The sequence below is a fragment of the Oryza brachyantha genome, chromosome 3 (assembly GCF_000231095.2).
Source record: "Oryza brachyantha chromosome 3, ObraRS2, whole genome shotgun sequence".
NCBI classification, from domain to species: domain Eukaryota; kingdom Viridiplantae; phylum Streptophyta; class Magnoliopsida; order Poales; family Poaceae; genus Oryza; species Oryza brachyantha.
Genome location: NC_023165.2, coordinates 7376847 through 7397245, shown reverse-complemented (window position 1 = coordinate 7397245; position 20399 = coordinate 7376847). Strand labels below are relative to the sequence as shown.

The 20399-nt window shown below is 43.9% G+C and overlaps 3 protein-coding genes across 3 annotated transcripts; 1 reads left to right on the top strand and 2 right to left on the bottom strand.

Annotated features, from left to right (window-relative positions):
* The first annotated feature begins 1498 nt into the window (after nucleotides 1-1498).
* Nucleotides 1499-5285, top strand: LOC102702924 (ASC1-like protein 3). Its single transcript, XM_006651174.3, has 6 exons — nucleotides 1499-1962; nucleotides 2765-2973; nucleotides 3457-3612; nucleotides 4062-4247; nucleotides 4335-4513; nucleotides 4793-5285. Exons 1-6 carry the CDS (start codon nucleotides 1858-1860, stop codon nucleotides 4810-4812), a joined length of 855 nt encoding a protein of 284 aa, XP_006651237.1. The 5' UTR covers nucleotides 1499-1857; the 3' UTR covers nucleotides 4813-5285.
* Nucleotides 5286-9791: 4506 nt separating this feature from the next.
* Nucleotides 9792-13070, bottom strand: LOC102702644 (uncharacterized TPR repeat-containing protein At1g05150-like). Its single transcript, XM_040521906.1, has one exon. The coding sequence runs from the start codon at nucleotides 12768-12770 to the stop codon at nucleotides 10218-10220; it is 2553 nt and encodes an 850-aa protein (XP_040377840.1). The 5' UTR covers nucleotides 12771-13070; the 3' UTR covers nucleotides 9792-10217.
* Nucleotides 13071-15325: 2255 nt separating this feature from the next.
* LOC102722939 (probable BOI-related E3 ubiquitin-protein ligase 3) lies at nucleotides 15326-18719 on the bottom strand. Its single transcript, XM_006649732.2, has 4 exons — nucleotides 18526-18719; nucleotides 18328-18425; nucleotides 17930-18228; nucleotides 15326-16035 (listed from the first exon to the last, which is right to left on the bottom strand). Exons 1-4 carry the CDS (start codon nucleotides 18612-18614, stop codon nucleotides 15505-15507), a joined length of 1017 nt encoding a protein of 338 aa, XP_006649795.2. The 5' UTR covers nucleotides 18615-18719; the 3' UTR covers nucleotides 15326-15504.
* Between the last annotated feature and the right edge of the window lie 1680 nt (nucleotides 18720-20399).

The following is a 20399-nucleotide window of genomic DNA, read 5'->3' as shown; positions in this document are numbered from 1 at the left end:
AAATGCTTAACTGAAAATTTTTTTACAATATATAGACTTATTCGGATATAAAACCAAGTTTGAAAATTCGATTAAATATTCTCCTAGACATCAAGTATTTATAACCGAAGAGGCGTATAGTTGCTGGAGGTATCAACTGAACTTGGCTGTAGTGATCGCTTGGAATGCAGTAATTTTAGTTGATTTAGTCAATTTATATGTTAGTTTGAAGTAGTGCGTAAACATATTTCTAGCTTTCTAAGATCACTCCATACAAGCAATATTGGATAAAGTAAGTTCGTGTAATTAACTACTCTCTGGTTATAATATTATTTGATATTAACGATATTCGATCAGACTTTTATTATTTGATATTAGCAGTGTTTGATTAGACTTTTAAAACTTTAATGGTATAAAATGAGTTTACAAAATTGCTTTTTGAATCAAATATTTGAATAGCTTTTTAAGAACTAACAAAATACACATGCTTTGCTATGGAAATGTATTACAAAATGCTATATGAATTTTTTATCAACTATTATTAACTATGCTAATATCACTTGCTTAATTAAATATGGACCATAATATCAAGAAATTATATAGGCTAACTTGCAAAAGAACTATAGTATAGATAAGTATATACAGGAAGTTATTAATGATTGGACTTTTAAAAGTTAGATTAAATCTTATTGTAATCATCAAATATGTATGATCCCGGGGAGTTTGTTGATTTTCTGTTGGATTGCACCTAGCAAATCTTTTTGTTTTTATTATTCTCTTCTAGTACTAAGCAAACTAAGCCATCTTGTAATTAGGACGTCACGCTTTTGGTGTATCGATCGAGGATTTGACGTGAAGGAAATAGGAGGTCAAACAAACAGCAGTTAAGACTAAAGGAATATTTTCGCTATTGGCCAACTGATAAGCATCCGATAAATTTTGACAAAATATATTACCAAGATCATACAATTCTATACACCAGCATGATCATTAATAACGTTTTCATAACTTACAGGATACATCCATTTTAAAGGGAAAATAAAGGAGGTTAGCATTAAGTATAGAAAAACCACATATTTTTTCTCTTATCAACCATTTGTAGAGAGAAAGGACGAAAATTGTACATTCACTCCAAACTATTAAAAAATTTCTATAAATTAGCATGTGTATACATTCGTATTCCTCCATCCTTTTACTTGTGTAGGTTAAAATTCCTTATAACCTCAGAAGCCCTCGAAGTATTGGCTCCCACAAAACTTTATGAAATATTTATTTTAAATGCCCTATCAGCGGCTTTGAAAGGTGGAAAAAAACACCACCGGAGTACCTGACTGTAGCTGGAACGATCATATACATTTTTTTTATGTGGTTGAAACTCGAAAAGATTATACTAACACTGACAGTTCCAACATTCTTTGGGATGTTGGGAGACGTCCAATTAATTCGAACCATAACTAGATGGAGGGGAGTCCCCATCTGAAGCCATAATTAAAACCGAATCAGCCGAGAGAGGAGAGATCCCGCATTGTTTCCACACGCATAGGAGGAACAGTCGCACGCACCCACCACCAGCCAGCCGCCACCACATCGTCTCCCTCGATCTCCATCGTGTCCGAGCCAAGCCGGTCTCGTCTCTCTCGTCCTCCTCCTCCTCTCCTCCTGCGCGAGAGGTAGAAATAGGAATAGCGCGTGCCACCTCCTCCGCCTAATCCCCCCCTCCCTCTCCCGCTCCCCTACCCAACCGCCGAACCCTTCACATTATCGGTGCGGGCGCGCGCGCGAGTGAGCGGGAGAAGGGGAGCCCTGCGGTGCAAGGAGTCGGCGTTGCGGTGGTGGTGGTGCGGGCGGGCGGCGAGGGGCTCTGCTGGGTTGTCGGCGATGGCGATCCGAGGCCCGGAGGCGTCGTCCTTCTTCCCCCTCACGCTCGTCTTCTCCGTCGCCTTCTTCTGCGCCCGCTTCTTCCTCGACCGCTTCGTCTACAAGGTAAACCCCGAATCAGCCCCGGGGCCCCGGTCTCGTTCAGATTCGTGCCGGGTTCCGCGAGATCTCTCCCCTCCTCGGTTTCCCCAGCCCAATGCTCTCCGCGGGGCGCTGGGTGGCAGCGTCCTCGTTCACGTCGCTGACGCTGCGAGCCTGTACGGCTGTACCCGATCAGTTTGATCCGGCCAATTTGGTGAATCGTTGATGCACATGTGAAGCGCTGCGCCTGGCCTTTTTTCAAAATGGAAACTGGTCATTAATTGCGTTACCAATGGGCTTTGGCTGCTATTTATGATCAATGTGGTTGGCATTTGCCAGTACTCCGCTTTAAAGGACCCGAGCTTTGTCTGCTACTCTTGGTACCGCATGCCTTCTGGTAGTTCAATCACTCTGTCGTAAACAGTTTTTTGGATCAAAGAAGTTGATGCTCACATAAGCTTGTACATGATACACCATTGATCTTAATTGTTACCTTCAATTTTGGATCCAATTGTAAAATCCAAATGCCTATTCTGTTTTCTGTGAACTTCTGATAGCCTTATAGTCTGCCTGTTTTAGCTAAAAAGGTCTAAACTTCCGTAGGAATGACAGTTATATAATATAGCTAAGCTCCTATACTTTTTTAGATAATAATTAAGCCCCTAGATAGCCACAGCTTTAATTCCGTTTATGACCTTTTCATTTCTGTCCAGAATTTTCTGAATTGCCTATATAAATTATATGCTTTTGAAATTCCAGAATAGCTGTCAGTTGCAATTGAGCATTCACACATTACATATGATCCCTATGTATTTTTCTATTTCAGCCACTAGCAGCTTACTGTTTCAATAACAAGGCTTCTAAACTGATGAATGATGAGGCCAGGCAAGCAAAGATTGTCAAGTTCTCAGAGTCCATTTGGAAGCTGACATACTATGGTTCTGTTCAAGCATGGGTTCTCTTGATAATAAAGCAGGAACCTTGGTCGTTAGATACAATGCAGTACTTCGATGGCTGGCCAAATCAACACATGACGTGAGTCTAAACTATTCTTACATAAAAAAGAACTATGTTTACATACATTCTGCAGATGCATGAGCATACTGTATGATCACTTTTTGCCTGATATATTGCCGGTACCCTAGTTTATTCAAAGTTGAAGAGAAAGAACTTTGCTTGAGCCTATGCTTTTGAAGACAATCCTCCAAATGCACTTGCCAGTATAACTTAGTGCTCCAGTATGTTCAATTACTAGCACTTATTTAGTAGCTGTGAAAAACATAAATGGCTGCTATGAGCATCCTTAACTGTTGCTCTTTCTGTTTCACACATGGAACACATTATCCGAGTCATTTTAACTATTATTTAATTATACACTCTAGAAATATCAATCCCCTTTTTTCATCCCCATGCTGAACAAAATTACCTACATTTACAGTTGTAATACTTGTATTGTTCCTTGGAGTGTAGTGATTTAACTCGCTGCTTCTTTTATACATACTGTCTTTTCTCATGCAGGTCCTCATTGATGCTTTTCTACATGTGCCAGTGTGGATTTTATATCTATAGCATTTTTGCTCTTATTGCTTGGGAAACCCGCAGAAAAGATTTTGCTGTAATGATGTCTCACCATGTAGTAACATCTGTTCTGATCGGTTACGCATATTTGACTGGGTAATTTCTTTCAAGCCCCTTTGATGATTATTTTCTATATTTGCAGTACTTCCACAACAACTTCCATCTCTTATGTTCTGATGTAAACTGAACTGTAGAAATTATTCAAACTTTTTTGTGATTGAGTTGGTGAATTTTTCTGGTGGTTGATTCCTTAGATAAATCAAAAACAGTAAAGATTATCTGAAAAATAACACATAGATATAATTTTATAAAAGAAAACTTTGTAGTTCTGACATATCACCTACCCTTCTTGCTTGCAGAATAGATATGTCATTTAATACTACACAGATGTTTCAAAGCACTTTACTTCATTATAATTTCTCTTCACTCACCTTGTTTCTGTCAATTCTGAGCTTTCAAATGATATATTTATTGACTATTGTACTTAATGTAAGAGTAATATTTCAACATAGCTCTAATACAATTATATCCATGTTATATTGTAGATTTTTTCGAATTGGGACAGTTATTCTGGCTTTGCATGATGCAAGTGATGTGTTTCTTGAGACTGCCAAACTGTGCAAATACACAGAAAAGGAGCTAGGGGCTAGCTTGTTTTTTGGCCTTTTTGCTCTCTCCTGGCTTCTGCTGCGACTGATTTACTTCCCATTTTGGATAATCAAAACGTCAAGGTCTGTTTGCTACTTGTTGATGTAATATCTTATTTTCCTTTTACTTACCAAGGTTCAATCTTACATCTTTATTCTTGCAATGCGCAGCTATCAGTCCATAATATCTTTGAGGAAGCTGGAGAGATTCCCAACAACTTTGTATTACATTTTCAACACAATGCTCCTCACATTACTTGTGTTCCATATGTACTGGTGGAAACTCATATGTTTAATGATAATGAAACAATTGAACAACAAAGGGCAAGTTGGTGAGGACGTTCGATCAGGTAAGAAAACCTTTCATTTCATCACTTGTTGATTATCTACATTCATTATTTTATGCTTTACCCTTTTCCATCCATAAATAAAATAGGAGACCCCCTAGATAAACAAATCATATGTTGATTAGGTCGCCTTATTGCAAAGTGGTTCTGATGCACATGTTAGGAGCCCCCTTCCATTTGAAGAACATACATATTTGAACTTTCACTGAACCAGGAATTCTTATGGCTAAGGTTTTGGTACTGCGCCTTATCATTAAATTATTGGATGTTGCCATACTGCAGATTCCGAGGATGAAGAGTGACGGGCGATTCTTTGACAACTGTGGTGTGTGCCATTTCATTGCTGATACTTTTCTGTGCCTGCTTTCGGTACTAAATTGTTTTGGTCTTGGCAAGCTTGGAGCATAGATAAGAAAGATTTGCCTTTGTATATTGCCTTGTGGTATCAGAAATGGCTAGACCAAGAACGAAGCAGGTTCTATACATAACGGGTATAGCTAGCAACTTACTTGAAGGTCCCTTCATAATTTTTGTCCGTCTTTCTTTGTTATTAGAAAAAGGCATGAGAGGTCGTTTTCTGTAGCTTCTCCCAATACTTACAGGCCCCTCTGTACAATGTTTTGTATACTTCGACTGTGAGTAGGTTTAGTTCTAATTCATGGGAATAAATTGATTTTTTTTACCTGGAGCAATTCTGGCTTGCATCTCAATGATGTCATTTGTTGTATGAAGAGTTTCATGCAGCTGGAAACTTTTTTTTTCTGCCATTATTGGTTTTTCTCAATTCTGAGTTTGGATCTGTGTAGCAAATTGCGAGTCCAATCATTGGGAAGACCCTATTCACTTTGTGTCCAATCTAACTCAACTCAACTGGAAAAGGCAGCCTTGAGCAGGCTTTTTTTAAAAAAAAAAAACTCATGCACTTTATTTAGTAGCGAAGAGTGCATATGTCATGAATAGTCGTTGACACTGAGAATTGAACTGTATGTACCAGTAGTTTTACAAAAAGGGCCCTTACAGAAAGCCAAATTAACCTAGGCTTAGGACTTTTGCAACAAAGGATTTTATAAGATTCAAAAAAAGCAATCAGGCCCTTCGTTGCTTCTCCGCTTGGACGAAGACACCTATGGCGACGATGACGGTGATTTGAAGACCACAAGCAACTGTAAATGAACGCCAAGAAGCAAACCCAAAAAGGGCATCAGATGGAGGTTGAGGCTTCATTGATTGCAATGAGAAAGTTCAGTTACTCGCTGAAGATCCGTCTGCGTTGACGAAGAAGGTCGACGTTCTTGCGGATGAATCGTCGGAGATTGTTAACGCCAGATTTTGACAAATTACCGTTATAGATTGAAACATGATTGAAGACCGAATCAGACAAGAAGGTGTGAATCGATTGGAGACAGGAAACTGGATGCGGTGTGGTTATAGCCGATAGAGTCTGAATTAGACAGGGGTTGGAGTACGATTGAGCCTAAAGCTTGAAGATAGATTCGGTTTTAATTATGAGTCTGTGTAAGTTAATTAGGCTTTATCTTAGATTCTGGTTAGGATTCTTAGAGTCCGAACTCTGCAAGTTAGTTGGTAACGGATTATCATCCTGATAGGTTAGTTAATACCGGGGGCTATAAATACAAGTGTCCGGGGTTCTTGTAAATTATCTCCAGATCAATTCAACTTAGCGCATCGCCTCAAAACCTTCGACTTGCTTGAGCTTTCGGCGCGAGGTTTGTCAGCTTCGTAATGTTAGTTCTGGTTCGTCAAAACCTGTCGATCAACTAGGAAAGGACTATCTCAGTTAAGTTCGATCTCCTGCTTAGTTGATCGGCGGGCTGAGTTCTATTACTGCTTTAATATGTTTTAGCTTGAAGTAGTATTAGTTCTCGATCAAGTCCTCATGAGTTCTTTTGTTCAATCTGTTAACGTGATTCTGGTTAACCTGATTCTGTCTCGGTTCGGTCCGATTACTCTAGCTTGTCGGCTTCGTGTTATCATATTAGATCGAGCGCTCGTGAGGGCTTATCGCTGGAGTTCTAGCCAACATTATCTTGAGTGATTTGTTGATTGGTTCATTAAGCTTACCGATCTTCATGTTTTTATGAGTGTATCGTGCCAGAATTGCATATTGTCTCGATTAGGTCTGATCTATGTGTGTTTGGTACGACCTGCTTATAGAAAGTTGTTCGATCGGCTAAGTTTAATGGGTTGATTGATAGATTACGCTGGTTTTCTATCATGTTATTCGCATATTATAATAATTAACTGATATCGTGGGTAGTTATGCTTAGATCTGTACTGTTTCGATTAGGTTCGATCTTCTAGATCTGGTATGAGTATGCGTGTTGTTGGTTATTATTGTTCTATGCTGGTAATTAATATAGCATTAGTTTATATTTAATTCTATATTTAGTCTTGTATCGGTTGTCAATTGTGCGTGTGATAAGTACTGGAGTGGTCTGATCGGCTGGTTAATTTTAAAATTGTGTCAGTTGGGTCTGATCTTTTAAAATTAGTTAGCTGGTTGGCCTATTTAGTATTTATCATGCTTCTGACTCAGCCGATTGGGCACATTTACATTTACTATCATGAAATTTTTGTAAAGCCGATTGTCTAGTCCATCGGCTAGGGTCCTGGGACGGTATTGGCTATCCGGCCGATATCGGTTTTAGGGTTAACTGTTTTCTATGTTGTATCTTGTTAGTTACAGGATCAAACTGACTGGCACGTCTAGTATTTCTAAGAATTAGGTTCTGCACTGGAATAGTCTAAGATTGATTCCCAGGCCTACGTGTGTGACCGTTGATTGTTATTTTTAGCATCAACAGAGATAAAGGTGAAGGCCGGCACAACCAGCTAAAACGCAAACCTGCAGCATATCCAGTTAAAGACGTCATGAGAAAACTTAGAACTGTCACCACAGAAGATCAACAACCATGGTTTTACACCGAGACAAGAGGACGCGACGTCGGCGACCTCTTGAGCTGCACAGAGAAAGGAAAACACAAACAAAGCAAAAGGAATTACGGGATCTACCTGACTAACCTAGACCCCTCTCCCCACCGTCGGCAACCAAGTCACCGGAGTCGGAGAGGAAAGGGGCCGACAAAGTTCTCACGGCTGGCTCGAGGGGAAAAGGGGCGAGAAGAAAGGCGGCAGCGCCGGCTGCGCAGCGTACGGGCGCGCGGGCTGTGGCCTGTCGCTTCACCTTCGCCGGCAAAGCAACCCCCTTCTTTTTTCCCCCTTGAGCAAGCTGTGCTACCCTCTCCTTCAAACTGATGGGGGGCGATTGTTTGGTATATCTATAAAAAAAATCCAATATTTACAAATAAAAATATTTTATAAATAAAAAGATTAGATATGAGTTTTTAGCGATATAGAATTCAACGCTAGAAAATAAAAAATAAAGAAACTCAAAAAACTACTTTAAATTTAAAGTTAAAAATTTAAATTTTAATTTATAAGTATAAGCAAAAGTGAAAAACGATGCGGATGTAATCAGATCGAGCTCAAAACGCCATATCTGAGATCTGAAGTGAAGGATGGAATCGCATGCATCATTTTGCCTGCAGACTACCAGCTGCCGTATGCATTATTTCGTGAAGACTACCAGCCGCTGGATGCATCATTAATAAGCCGTCGTTGTTCACTCGGCGCGCTCCCTCGAGCTGAGCTCGCCTACAGCGAAGTACCCAAATGCCCTACAGCGAAGTATCCAAACCTACCACACGTCGGCAGCTCCCGCTAGCCGACGCGCCACAAACGATAGACCGTGGCATGCCAAAGACGGCGTCCCGTGCCCCGGTGCGCTCCTCACATGAGTAACCCCCGTGCGAGCGATCGCTAGCTGCAGCGCGTGGCTCGCAGAACTGCGAATTTGCCGCCCGGCCGCACCGTTGCAGCGATCTGGTCCACGATGCGCATGCGCTAGCCGCACCGCACGCACCGATGCCTGGTGGCTGGTGCTGCCTACCAGCCAACCATCCCTCGCTTGATGCCACGTGACGTGCACTACCTTGGTGCCACGGAGCTGCTGCTTTTCCAGTTGGCCGCGGGGATACAAGGGAGACAAAAGGGCCGACCTGTGCAAGCAAGGAGGGAAGACAGTGGTAAAGGAAGGGGTCACCGAGTGGACCTCATGCTGGATCTTGGGTTTGACGGCGATACTTGGGCAACATGGGATACCAGCGCAACAGTGCGCTTTCTGACGAGAAGAAAAGGAGCAGCAATCTCTATTCCTGCATCTATCATAGGATATCATTGTTTCTAAATTATTTAACAAAGATTAAGACAAAGAAAAAATATTATAATATCTCTTAATAAATAAGAAATGGATACTGACACGAGGATATGTTAGGGTAAAATGAAAAGAGGTCTGAATGAGAAATGATGGATGGAAAAATAGGATTGTTAGCTCTAGAAATACTTAGGTCACCTTTGATTCGCAAGATTGGAAAAACACAGGAATAGAAAAAACATAGAAATTAAAGTATTATGATTCTTCAATCCGGCGGGAATAAAAAAGCTATAGGAAAAACACAATTTCTCTTCCAGAAAGTTTCCCAAGAGGTTAGACCACTTTCTTATTTTCCCTGTGAAAATGAACTAAAGGAATGCAATCCTAATGAATATTTCCTTTTCTTTCAAATGAATCAAAGGCATAATAGGAAAAAATCCATAGGATTGTGAATCCTACAGAATTGCTATACCAATCCTTTGAATCAAAGGAGCCCTTACATTTTAATACATGATTTAAATCATAAAAATGCTTTTTTAAGGAGGGAGTAAACAATTGCCTCGACAGCAAAGATTGACACTTTTATTGAGAAGGAAGAAGCGAGAACTGGGATGCATGAAGGATGAAGGCAACAGTTGAACACAGACGCATGTGAAGTGGAGTACATTATTCAGAATTCATTCAGCAGTATGGAATGAAAGAGCAAGAATAGTAGACAATAAGCCGAAGAGCAGTAAAAAAGCACTTTCATAATTCATCAGCCTACCAGGGGAAGGAACAGGGGTGGTATGATAATATTCGAATAGAAGTGTTCTCCGGATATCAAAGAAACAATACGCAAAACCATAACATCGGATACGAAAACTGATCAAATTAACCTACATATGGATATCCAGATAACCAGCGTGTCCTTTCATATTATCAGATACATGAGCCGTATAAGATATGGCGTATAATTCGGCAACAACCATCAGAAACGAATCAATGAACTCAAGTGGTGCCATGCAAGCGATTCAGAACGAAATGATGACAGAGCAGCCATCATGATGATTGCCTTAGAAAATAATCTGTTAGACCAACTCAGAAACAAGTTGAAACCAGAATATACAGAATAAAGTTTCCTTCTGTTCCTGCAACCATGCTAGAATCACACAAGCGTGATTAAAGGACAAAAAAGTCCAAAATTGTTTGGTTCAAATAAAAATCAGTTGGTATCAGCAATGATCTCTATTAAACAAGAGCAATGGGGATTGTAACAACAGTGTGTTTGGATTCACATGTTCTCACTCCCATACACTTGAACGAACAATAGCTAATGGATTAGGATCTTTAAGTAGTCGGAACACATTCAGAAAACTCCGAACAAACAGCACCTTAGTTTACAAGAGGGCAGGAGACTATCTAGAGATCTTTGCACCTAGAAAGGGGATACACAGATTCATGCTCGAGCAATCAACATCAAAGTTCGAATGATCAAGCATCAGCTTCAAGCTTCTTAGAATGTAAATTGAAGCACATGCACTTATCGATAAGAGCCTCAGACTCATTACCATATTCTTTGAACTTGTACTCCTCCAACTTGAATGCTGATGGAACCTTCCCTTCACTGTAACATCGGTTGCACAAGCTAAAGGAGTGCTTTGTCTCCTTGAATCGAGAACCAATGATAGGATATCGGCAGATTGAGCAGGTGTGGCGGCCATGACGAATGTGATCACTGTCCTCAAGCTTCACCAATGTGCTTAGGATCCCAAATCCCCAATCAGGATCATTGAACATTTCAAGGAACTCTGTGTATGAAACCATAGTGGGGTCAGACTCCCCATGCATTTCAAGCATGTCACTAGCCCCATGGGTGGGTATATAAACGGCACGAAGAAGTTTGATGTAGGCTAACGCATCGCTCCTCCTAATCTGACCCCTGCTTCCTTCACTTGCAGGACGCCAAAGAAGTGCATCAAACACAACCCGTTTGCGCCTATCCACAGGACCAGAACAAATTGGGGCAATGATAGCAAAGAACATCCCAAGGTCAACACGGCCAGAACCAGAGGCATCAAGGACAGAGAGGATTCTTTCATTAATCGCCTTCACAGAACCCTGGAAGGTATCTGGCTTGAGGAAAGATAGGAGCCTGCGGAGAATAACCTCGAGAGCTGCTTTTCGTATTGACTTCTCTGGATTGCCAGTGCCTGAGTAGGATATGGGGACATCAGTCTCATTCATCTCTTTCCTTAGAAGCTCCACATCACAGCGGCCAAGCTTTGTTGTTCTCTCAAATGCCCTTATATCAAGAGCATTGGCAAGATCCTGCCGCAAGGTGGTCTTTCTTCCAACCCTCTTGAACTTGGATGGCTCCACTACAACAAATGTCTCCTCTCCTTGACCATCATCCTTTCCATCTTTTCCCTTGGGAGGCTTTGGCTTCTTCTTCTGCATTGTCTTCAAATGAGATATGGCATCATACACCTCTACCCTTTGTGTCATCTTAAATGCCTCCTTGAGTGCCTTCTTCGCCTCCTCAGACTCCCCCTGGCCAAGCAAAGCAACCGCCTTATTTAGCTGAGCTCGCCAATGGTTTGGTCGGATGCTCAGCACACGAGTATACATCTCTGCAGCCCGCACAAAGCGCCCAGCATCCATATTCAATCCACCAAGATTGTACAAGGCGTCAACATGTCCAGGTTTGAGATCAATTGCCTTCTGAAACTCCTGAACTGCACGGTCATCATCCCCAATCGCATGCAGGGCTGACCCAAGATCACAGTGTGCATCAGCATAGTCCGGCTTCAAGAAGATGGCTTCCTCAAGTGCCTTCTCAGCTGCACGGTACTCACCAACGCCAAAGAGCGCACTCCCGAGGAGCTTCAGAGCTCGGGCATGGGATGGACACAATATGGCAGCTTCTCGGTAGTGCTCACAGGCACCGAGCACCATTCCCTCCGCCTCCATAGCAATACCAAGGTTGACATGGATCTGCGGGAGGATGTCTGCAGACTGGGAACCGCCCGCCTCCGCAGCTTCAAGGGCGAGGAGATACTCCTCCTTGGCCTCAGAATGGCGGCCAAGAGCGTAGAGGCAGTTCCCCGCGCGGAAGTGGGGGCGGACGTCAGTGGGCTGCAGCTCGCAGGCGCGGCGGAAGCTGGCAAGCGCGTCTCGGAAGAGGCGGTGCTCGGAGAGCGCACGGCCGATGACCATGTGATTGTCAAAGGCCTCCTCGCGTGAGCGGGAGGCGTCCGCGCGCGTCCGGAGCACAGCAAGCTCCTTGACGAAGGTGAGGTAGTCGCGGCTTGTCTCGTCCCACGGCGTGGCGCTAGCCGAATCCGCCTGGCCGGAGATCTCCCTTGACCACCCGGCCTCAGAGAAGGAGTCGAAATTGTTGTTCCCCGTGCCGCCGCTGCCGTTGATCGTGTCGACGGAGGATGTCCTCCGGAGCTGCTTGGAGCGGAGGCGCTTCACTAGTATCTCCAGGTCATCGAGGAGCGCCCAGGAGGAGTCGAACGCAATCCCGTGGCTAGGCGATGTCGCCCACGCTGGTGCGGCCGCGGCGACGCGTGAGCTGGATGAGGGAGCCGCACCGGCAGTGCCAATCGGCTTGATGTGGTCGTCTAGAAGCGACGCGGCTGCGGCGGCGCCGGAGGGAGGGGACGAGACGGCAGCGGGGTCCCCCGCGGCGATCTCAGGGGACGATGCCCCGGAGTCGAGAGGGGGCAGGGACAGCGCGAGGAAGTCGCGGTCGACGTCCCCGGCGCCGTCGTCGTAGGTGCGGAGAAGCCCCGGCAGGGAGAGGCCCCGCCCCCCGGGGAGTATAAACTCGGCGTAGGTGCGGAACACCTCGTCGAGGATGGCGGAGATCTGGTCGTCGCTGAACTTCACCCGCGGATTGACGGCAACGACGAGCGCCGCCATCTCGTCGCGGTCCAGCCCCCCGTCCCCGTTGGCATCAAACCGCTCGAATATCCTCCCCACCTTCTCCGCCCGCGCCCCCCGCCCGGCCGACGCTGCCGCCGACGCGGACAGCGCCATCCGCCGCCGGCGCCGCCGCCTCCGCCTCCCCCCGCACGGGGAAACGCTGCCGATTTACGGCGAAAATCCGGCACGCGGGACGGGCGGGCGGGGGCGCAGGCCACGGGCTCGCACGGGTTGGGGGATTTTGAGAGAAGAGAGGGGCGAGCCGCGGACGGGTGGGACCAGCGTGCGTGGCTCGTTGGGAGAGAAGAGAGAGAGAGAGAGAGAGAGAGAGGAGCGGCGGCCCGGCGGTTGTGGGCTATGTGGAGGAGACGATGGCTATGATGATGGACGATGCTTTTGGTACGAGGGGTGGCGGCGTGGTGGGACGGAGAGGAGAACCGATGGTTAGCTGGCTGCGGCAGCGGCGTGGAGGTGACCGACTGACCGCTCGCTCCGCTATCTCACGTGGATATGGCGCTTCCGCTCGCGATTTCGAGCCACACGCGCGCGATCGCTCGCTGTGCGCGCAGCCGGTGCCCGGTGTGTTCCGTGCCACTCTCGCTCTCGCACCTCCTCCATGGCGCTGTGGGTGCAGTGGACTGGTGGTTGGTTGCTGCCTGCTGGTAGACAGCGCGCGGAGCGGAGCATTCATCGTGGCGAGCGAGTTGGTGCGTCACACTGGCTGGCGTGGTCCGGCAGCATCGTTGGGAGCTGGGGCCGTTAATTTTGGAGTTGGGAGGCGTCAACACCGCTGGACAAAAAGTACTACGGGCTTGTGATCTGCTGGCGTTTTTGGTGGAACAAAGCTTTTTTTTTTTCCCTCTGTTTCTATCTAAAATTAAAATATCATACATTGGTTTTGTTCAACAGAGTGGTTAGAGCTTGACAGCTATGAGTTTCATTTCGTTAAATAGTTTCTAGCGTTGAAGTTCCTTTATAGATTATTGATATGTGATATGCCGATGCTTATTTTGTTGCAAAAGCCAACAGTTGCAATAGGCTACCGGCCACGGCTTTGTATACGGCCCCCAAGAGGCATTGTCAGCTGGATTTGGTATATCTGTACCCAGAACAGGTATGCGTTTCTCACCAATGGAGTCCCCATCAAAGGCATGAATCAAATAATCGAAACAACAGGCACCAGCGAGAGGCCGAGAGCAATAGATTTGCTGGGCTTGAAAGATACTCCCAGTACCTCTTAACGGGGCTTTTTTTTGCTAACCACCAAGTGATAATGTCCTTAATCCGACCGGAGATTGACGAAGATGGCAGGTGATTATAGATGTAAATTGCGTATCCAATGTTTGCTATGCGTGTACGGCAACTAAATTTGAAATATATTTACGCTAAACTAAGAGCAAGTATAATAACAGGCTATAAGCTAGCTATATGCTTATGTGAATGAGAGAGGAGATGAGAGAGCGTAAACAGGCTGTAAACTTATAGCCAGCTCCGGCATAGGAACCAAAAAACTCTATGAGAGTGACATGTGGGTCCTGCATTAATGATAAAGAGCTAACTAGTATGGGCTAAAAAAGACTATAAGAAATTTTATAGCCAACTTATGGCTATATTATTAGCCGCTCTAAGGTTGCATTGTTGTACTTCCATGCACACTCCACCTAAAAAGACGAACACAAGTTTAAAGTTGTAACCATCTGAACTCCAAAAGAACAAACCGAAATTGATATAAACGAGAATGCTTTACGTTTCACGCGACTTTTGTTGAAATACGCTGACTATTTAGTATACATTTTTAAAAATTGCAACACCTCTCTAGATGAAATATAGGACCTTTAGAGCAAGTTCAATAGTATAGTTAACTGTTGGCTTTAACTTGTCTATAACCAACTTAATAACTAATTCATACAATAGTATAGACTACATAACTAATATCCGGTCCTATCTGTCATACACACATGAGTCTTGGAGTCTGTGCTGCAGCTGGCTACAAATTAGTAGCTCGCTATCATTCTCTCTCCTCTCTTATCTTATTAAAATATGTTTACAGCTGACTTATAGCCTGCTATTATACCTGCTCTTATGCTTCCATGCGGAGAACAAAGGGCCACTGTCCTCTGGAACGGACAAGTTTTTTTCACCCTAAAAGATACGCAAGCAGGAGTATCTCTCAGGCAATACTGCTTGGTATGACTCGATATGTTAATATTATGGTACTCCTTCAATTTAAAGTTTTGCATCAATCACTCTCACAAGCGTACTGTCAAGAAGAAAAATTCCACGATAGAAGATAAATCAATACTACGACATCCATCATAAAATGTAAGCATTCCGTTTTTAACAGGGATTAAGCTTTAAAAAAACTATAATATCTCTTAATAAATACGTAATAGAGGGGACAAAAGCATAGATTATGGTAAAATATTAAAAAAACTTAAATGATAGAGATTATTACGACAAGTAGTAGGATGAATAGTATCATAAATGGGTAATTGCTTATTGCTGTTAGACTTCTAGCAAGTGTACGGCAATTATGGAGGATTGTAAGAGGGCTCGATACTTAGAACACACTTCAACTCAACTAGGTGAAGTGGCCACCGCAATTTTCACTAGATTACGCCGTACGCTCCAATTTGACGCATGAAAAAAAATCTTTAGCGCTGAAAAAGTAGCCTAATCCAAAGTCCAAAGCTTGCACTTCTAAAGTAACGTTCGCAACAGTACATCCACCATAAATGGTTCCATCCAGTGGCATTTCATGTTGGTTCATAGTGGTACAGTTTAACAATAGTGTTGTATAAACACAGCCGTATCTCGGAAGATACTTGAGTGATACATAAATTCTATTCTACATATATATCTCCATGCCAAGTATTTTCGAGGACTGGCATAGAGGGCAGAAGCTCAGCTTGCTTTCGCACTCCTTGCATAGGCAAAGATGCCGACAAGGCAACAAGAGCATGCAAGCCTCGCTTGACTTGCAGACCCTACATGCGGTCAAATCCTTCGAGTGTCCGTTCTCCTTCGACATTAGTTGCAAATTGGCGGCACCACCGTTGCAACAGGATGCTGTGTCATCTATCTCGCTATCACCACAACCTTCTTTGAAATCCTTGCTTTGATGAGCACATACCTGTTCCAAGTTGTACTTGAGTGCGTTGATCATGCTCTCATTGTACTTGGCCCTTTGCTGCCACGCCCCAACTTCCACAGCCAACTGTTTAATCTGGTCCTCGAGTTCAGAATTCCTTTTGTTAATGTTCTCAACTTCTGCCTCTTTGTCTCGTATTTTTCGAAGTATCTTGTCCTCAACAGAGGCCAATGCCTCAAATTGCTTCGCCTGAACTTTCTCCAGTATGGACTGTCTAAGCCGTTCACTCTGCCAATTTGACAAATTTATTTAGCACAACAAAATATTGTAAAACATTGGGCATAAGGTTTAGTTTTATAACATCGTTAATTGTAACTGTATTAGACATGAGATCCAACCAATGCAATCCGTGCAATGCATAGTCCTATCCGGAGCATACTGTCAAGTGTATATTTTTCTTATCATGTTTCACTAACTCCTTTGGTTTCTCAGATTTCTTTTGAGGAATCAGAATGATTTCATATTACCAGCATGTATGCAAAATAAATGATAGAGATATCTTATGCTTCCTCCTCCCCAGGATGTTTAACCATTTGTCACTCTTACATTTGGCAGTTCGGCTCTATGTCTATGTCCTGGACCCACATGTCGGACCCACATGTCAGAGATATAGAGGATGGCAAATTGTTAAACGGGTTACTGTAGCAATGGCAAAAAAAAATGCCCCCTATTTCATATTATAGATTACTTTGGGTTTGTGATCAGATATATAGAAACTTATAATATGGGAAAGAGTTAGTAATTCACAAGTCAATAGTAACTTATATGAAGTAATTACCAAAAAGAAGGCTGACAACTCAGCTGACACACATGTGATGAAAGTTCACCCCTTTTTGCTTTATATATAATATTGCCCATGCTCTCTCTCCCTTTCTCCCCCCACTTTGATTATTAAAACATGCTATGTAGTATTAAAATAAGCAATACCTAAAAATTAACTGAATTCACTAGCTTAATATAAATGTATTTGGCATATGCTAAGAAACCCAACGTACATTAAACAAGATAGTTTAGTGTTCCAAGGTTAAGTGAAAAATCTGGCCAACATTGAAGATCAGGTACATTTTGCAGGTAAATCAATAGTTTAAAAGTCCAAAGTGATGGTCTGATGGAAGAAAACCAAGAAAAAACAACTGAAATCTGTCCAATCAACTGAAGACAAGGCACTAAGAACACTGGTGGTAGACAGTTGGAACATTCTGGTTACATGGTTATTCCATCCAGAATGCATTGCAGTTTTGTCTTTAAGCAACAGAGCCCACAGTAATGTAACAGGTAGATTGCCTTAACAAGCACAGAGGACGTCAATGTCCATTTCTACCAAAAATTCTCCCTTTTCATTACATTTTGTTTACCATCATGGCTTATCAGGAGTTGCCTAGCAGTCCCATATGTATGCTGATGGTTTAGCTTTCAACTGAGAAATTAATGGAAGTTGTACAACCATGTAGTATTATGTAACACTTGAGGGTTCAACACACAGGAATTTTAGGAATCAGGACAATCCATTTTGGTTGAAGTATGGCAGCCCAAGAGAGTTCTGGGCCTGCATAGGCCCATCTAGTATGGTAGTGTCTTAGCTGTAAACCCAACACGGACTAATTTTCACCTTTTGCTAAATTTAAGCTGTTTTCTTCACGTGGAATACTGAAGGAATTCCTTGAAAAATTACGTTTGCTCAGGTAGAGATGTCACCCATAAAGATCAGCAGTCTTAATAGCAAGGCAGAAACCCCAACATTAGCAAAAGAAAACAGACTATATATGAGCGCCCTTCACTGGCAAAAACCATACAGCCATGAAACAATGACACTTCGCTACTTTCCTCTAACAAATATGTACGGAGTGATCATGAATAACCTCACATAAGTAACACATGGACTTGCATGTCTCAGATGCTGGTAAAGCAATATTCCCTCCGATCCACATTATAAGATTTTCTGGTATTGCTTAGATTCCTTTGTGTGCTAATGAATCTAGACACATATACAAAGCATATACATTGATATCTGGATGAATCTAGGCAAACCCAGAAAGTCTTATAATATAGAACGGAGGGAGTATCACTAGTTCATCACAGTATTAGCAAATCCCACAAATAAGAAGGGTTGCGAGTGCCTGACCTGGGCCTTGATGAACCGGTCCATATCTGCATCAAGTCGCTGGATCTCACGGGAGATGTCATCATCCAACATCGGCAGAAGTAGCAGCGGCGAATCGCCGGAGGAGTTCCCAGCCCCAGCTCCGCTGCCACCACCATGGCGTCGGTCCTCCAGAGAGAGCGCCAGTCCTGTGGACACCGCCGAGCCCGTCTGCAGGAAATCGATGGACGACATCTGCGAGTTCTCTCCTAGCAGCTCCTGCTCCCGAGGCTGCCTCCACCCTAACCCCGCCGCGGCCGTAAGCCCCATCGCGTCCACCACTACACAGTACGTTGCAAAAGCCCTATGCTATTAGCGCCAATCAAAGCGGAATTTCAACAAGCGAAGACGAGGGTTCGCGGGGAGGAATGAGCACTCACGTGGTGGCTGCGCGGGCTGGTCCTGGAAGGCCGGCGGCGGGTTGAAGAAGGGGAGAGGTGCCGGGATCTGCCCCTCTACCGGCACCGGCAGCGCGTTCCTGCAAAGAAGCGCGGCATCCGGCGGGGAATTTTTCAGCCCGAATCGAACCATATGAACGCGTATGGTACGGGCGCGGAAATGGAATTGAGATCGCGTACCTGAAGGAAGGAGGCATCGGTTGCTGCTGCGGCGGCGGCGGAGCCGGAGGATGCGGCTGCTGGAGATGGTGGTGGGAGAAGAACGCCATGGCCGAGGACGGGGAGGGGAGGAGGGAAGGAGAGAGGGGAAAGGGGAGGGAGGAGGGGAGGTAGAGGGAAGAGAGAGGGGAGAGAGAGAGGGCGAAACGGGGTCTACAGTTACGAAGATTTTGGCACATTGAGAGTTCATACGTGGCTAACACGTGGGGTCATGGTACGTGGAGCCCACCTGCCAGTCGCAGATTTGTTGTCCCTCTCATCTTCTACATTTTTGGAATTTTGGGCTGCAACATTCCTTAAAGGCCCCTAAACTTTTCTGATATGTTATACAAGTGTTTTATTCGAAGAAATATTCCGTAGTGGCCCTTTACTTTTCTGCATATGTTTATGCATTCATGGTCTTTGACATGATCGCATAATAAGGCCTATGGGCTATGGCCTCGAAGGAATTAAGGATGATGTACCAGCAGTGTGGACTTAAGAATCCCAAGGTCATTTATAGTGCACCTACGACAAACATTTCAACTTTACCATATAGATGAACTGCTTGTGTAGAGAAGGAAAGGTACGGAGACTGGTAACTCTACCAAAATGTATGTCTCATCTGCAACCTTCGAACGTCCCTACAAAGCCACGCAAAATGCCAAAAAACAAAGGGGGGAGGAGAGAGGTGGCAATGGGAGCAAGTGGAGCTGGCGGGATGAGAAACAAGAGATACCTATCGTCAGTGATTGCCCACGTCAGTCAGAGCCCCGTAGACGGCCGCCCACGTAGATATGCACCGCTGGAGTTCATCTGCGTCGCTGGAGCCCACCAGTAATTGCCTGCGTCGATCCGCGCCCCTAGAGCCCATCAGCGCTCGACCTCGCTCCGTTGCTGCCCGCTCGATCCACCGCCTCCCGGCCTCGATCCTCCATAGCATGGGCTCCGCCACCATTTGAGCTCGATAGAGAGGGAGGAAAAGAGAGAAATGATTGGCTGACATTTTAGGTGAGATTCATTTCAAGCCACTTACATTGAGAAAAGAATGCTCTTCGTTACATTTTTTCTAGGTGGCATGTTAAAACTCCTCAAGTTGATGGTCTATACTGTGAATGGCCTAACTCATGCATGAATGCTCACCCAGACTACTTTGGACAATATCGTGGGCATTAGGGGTACGAATTAGAGTTTTAAGTTTAGGAGGAGGACAATGTTGGGGAGAAAATCTAGAAGATTTCCAAGTTTAAAAGGGTGACGCCAAGTGGTTTTTGACCACATTGTCGGTCCTAGGTGGATAATTATGGTTTTGGGGTTAGGATTAGGATGATACTGGAGAGGAAAGTAGGGGATAATGACCAAGAAGACCAAGGACCAATTGGGAGACAGCCACAAACAAGCACTGAGGCAATGGTGCATACATAGGGTCGGGTAGTGTGATGAGATCGGTGATGAAAAAATAGGTTACTATCCAACAGTGGCGGGGAAAATGACAACACAACAATGATAGAGTATAATTTATTTGGATAAATTTTAACTAAAACTTAGTACCTTTCTAATAAATTTTTTTAGCCAGCGTGTGGCTCTTAAACCTAAGATGTCCCACGTCTGGTTTTATTCTGAGTGTAGCCAAACAATAATGTTACCACTAGCCATTGGAGGTGGGCAAACAATAGGGATAGAGGAGGGGGAGAGGGAGGGATGGAGTATATTTATACATTAAAACTTTAATTTTTAGTCTTAAATTTAAAGTTAATTTTGAATTTTCACTAAAGTTTATTTTTTTATACATTAAAACTTTAATTTTTAATCTTAAATTTAAAGTTGATTTTGGATTTTCACTAAAGTATTTTTAT

Bases quoted from the DNA above. Each gene is read 5' to 3' on its own strand.
- LOC102702644 (XM_040521906.1), bottom strand. From the start codon at position 12,770: ATGGCGCTGTCCGCGTCGGCGGCAGCGTCGGCCGGGCGGGGGGCGCGG.
- LOC102702924 (XM_006651174.3), top strand. From the start codon at position 1,858: ATGGCGATCCGAGGCCCGGAGGCGTCGTCCTTCTTCCCCCTCACGCTC. The intron at 3,613-4,061 runs GTAATTTCTTTC...GTTATATTGTAG, and splicing joins GGTTACGCATATTTGACTGG to ATTTTTTCGAATTGGGACAG. The intron at 4,248-4,334 runs GTCTGTTTGCTA...TGCAATGCGCAG, and splicing joins TGGATAATCAAAACGTCAAG to CTATCAGTCCATAATATCTT.
- LOC102722939 (XM_006649732.2), bottom strand. From the start codon at position 18,614: ATGGCGTTCTTCTCCCACCACCATCTCCAGCAGCCGCATCCTCCGGCT. The intron at 18,426-18,525 runs GTACGCGATCTC...GCTTCTTTGCAG, and splicing joins CCGATGCCTCCTTCCTTCAG to GAACGCGCTGCCGGTGCCGG. The intron at 18,229-18,327 runs GTGAGTGCTCAT...CGTACTGTGTAG, and splicing joins CCAGCCCGCGCAGCCACCAC to TGGTGGACGCGATGGGGCTT.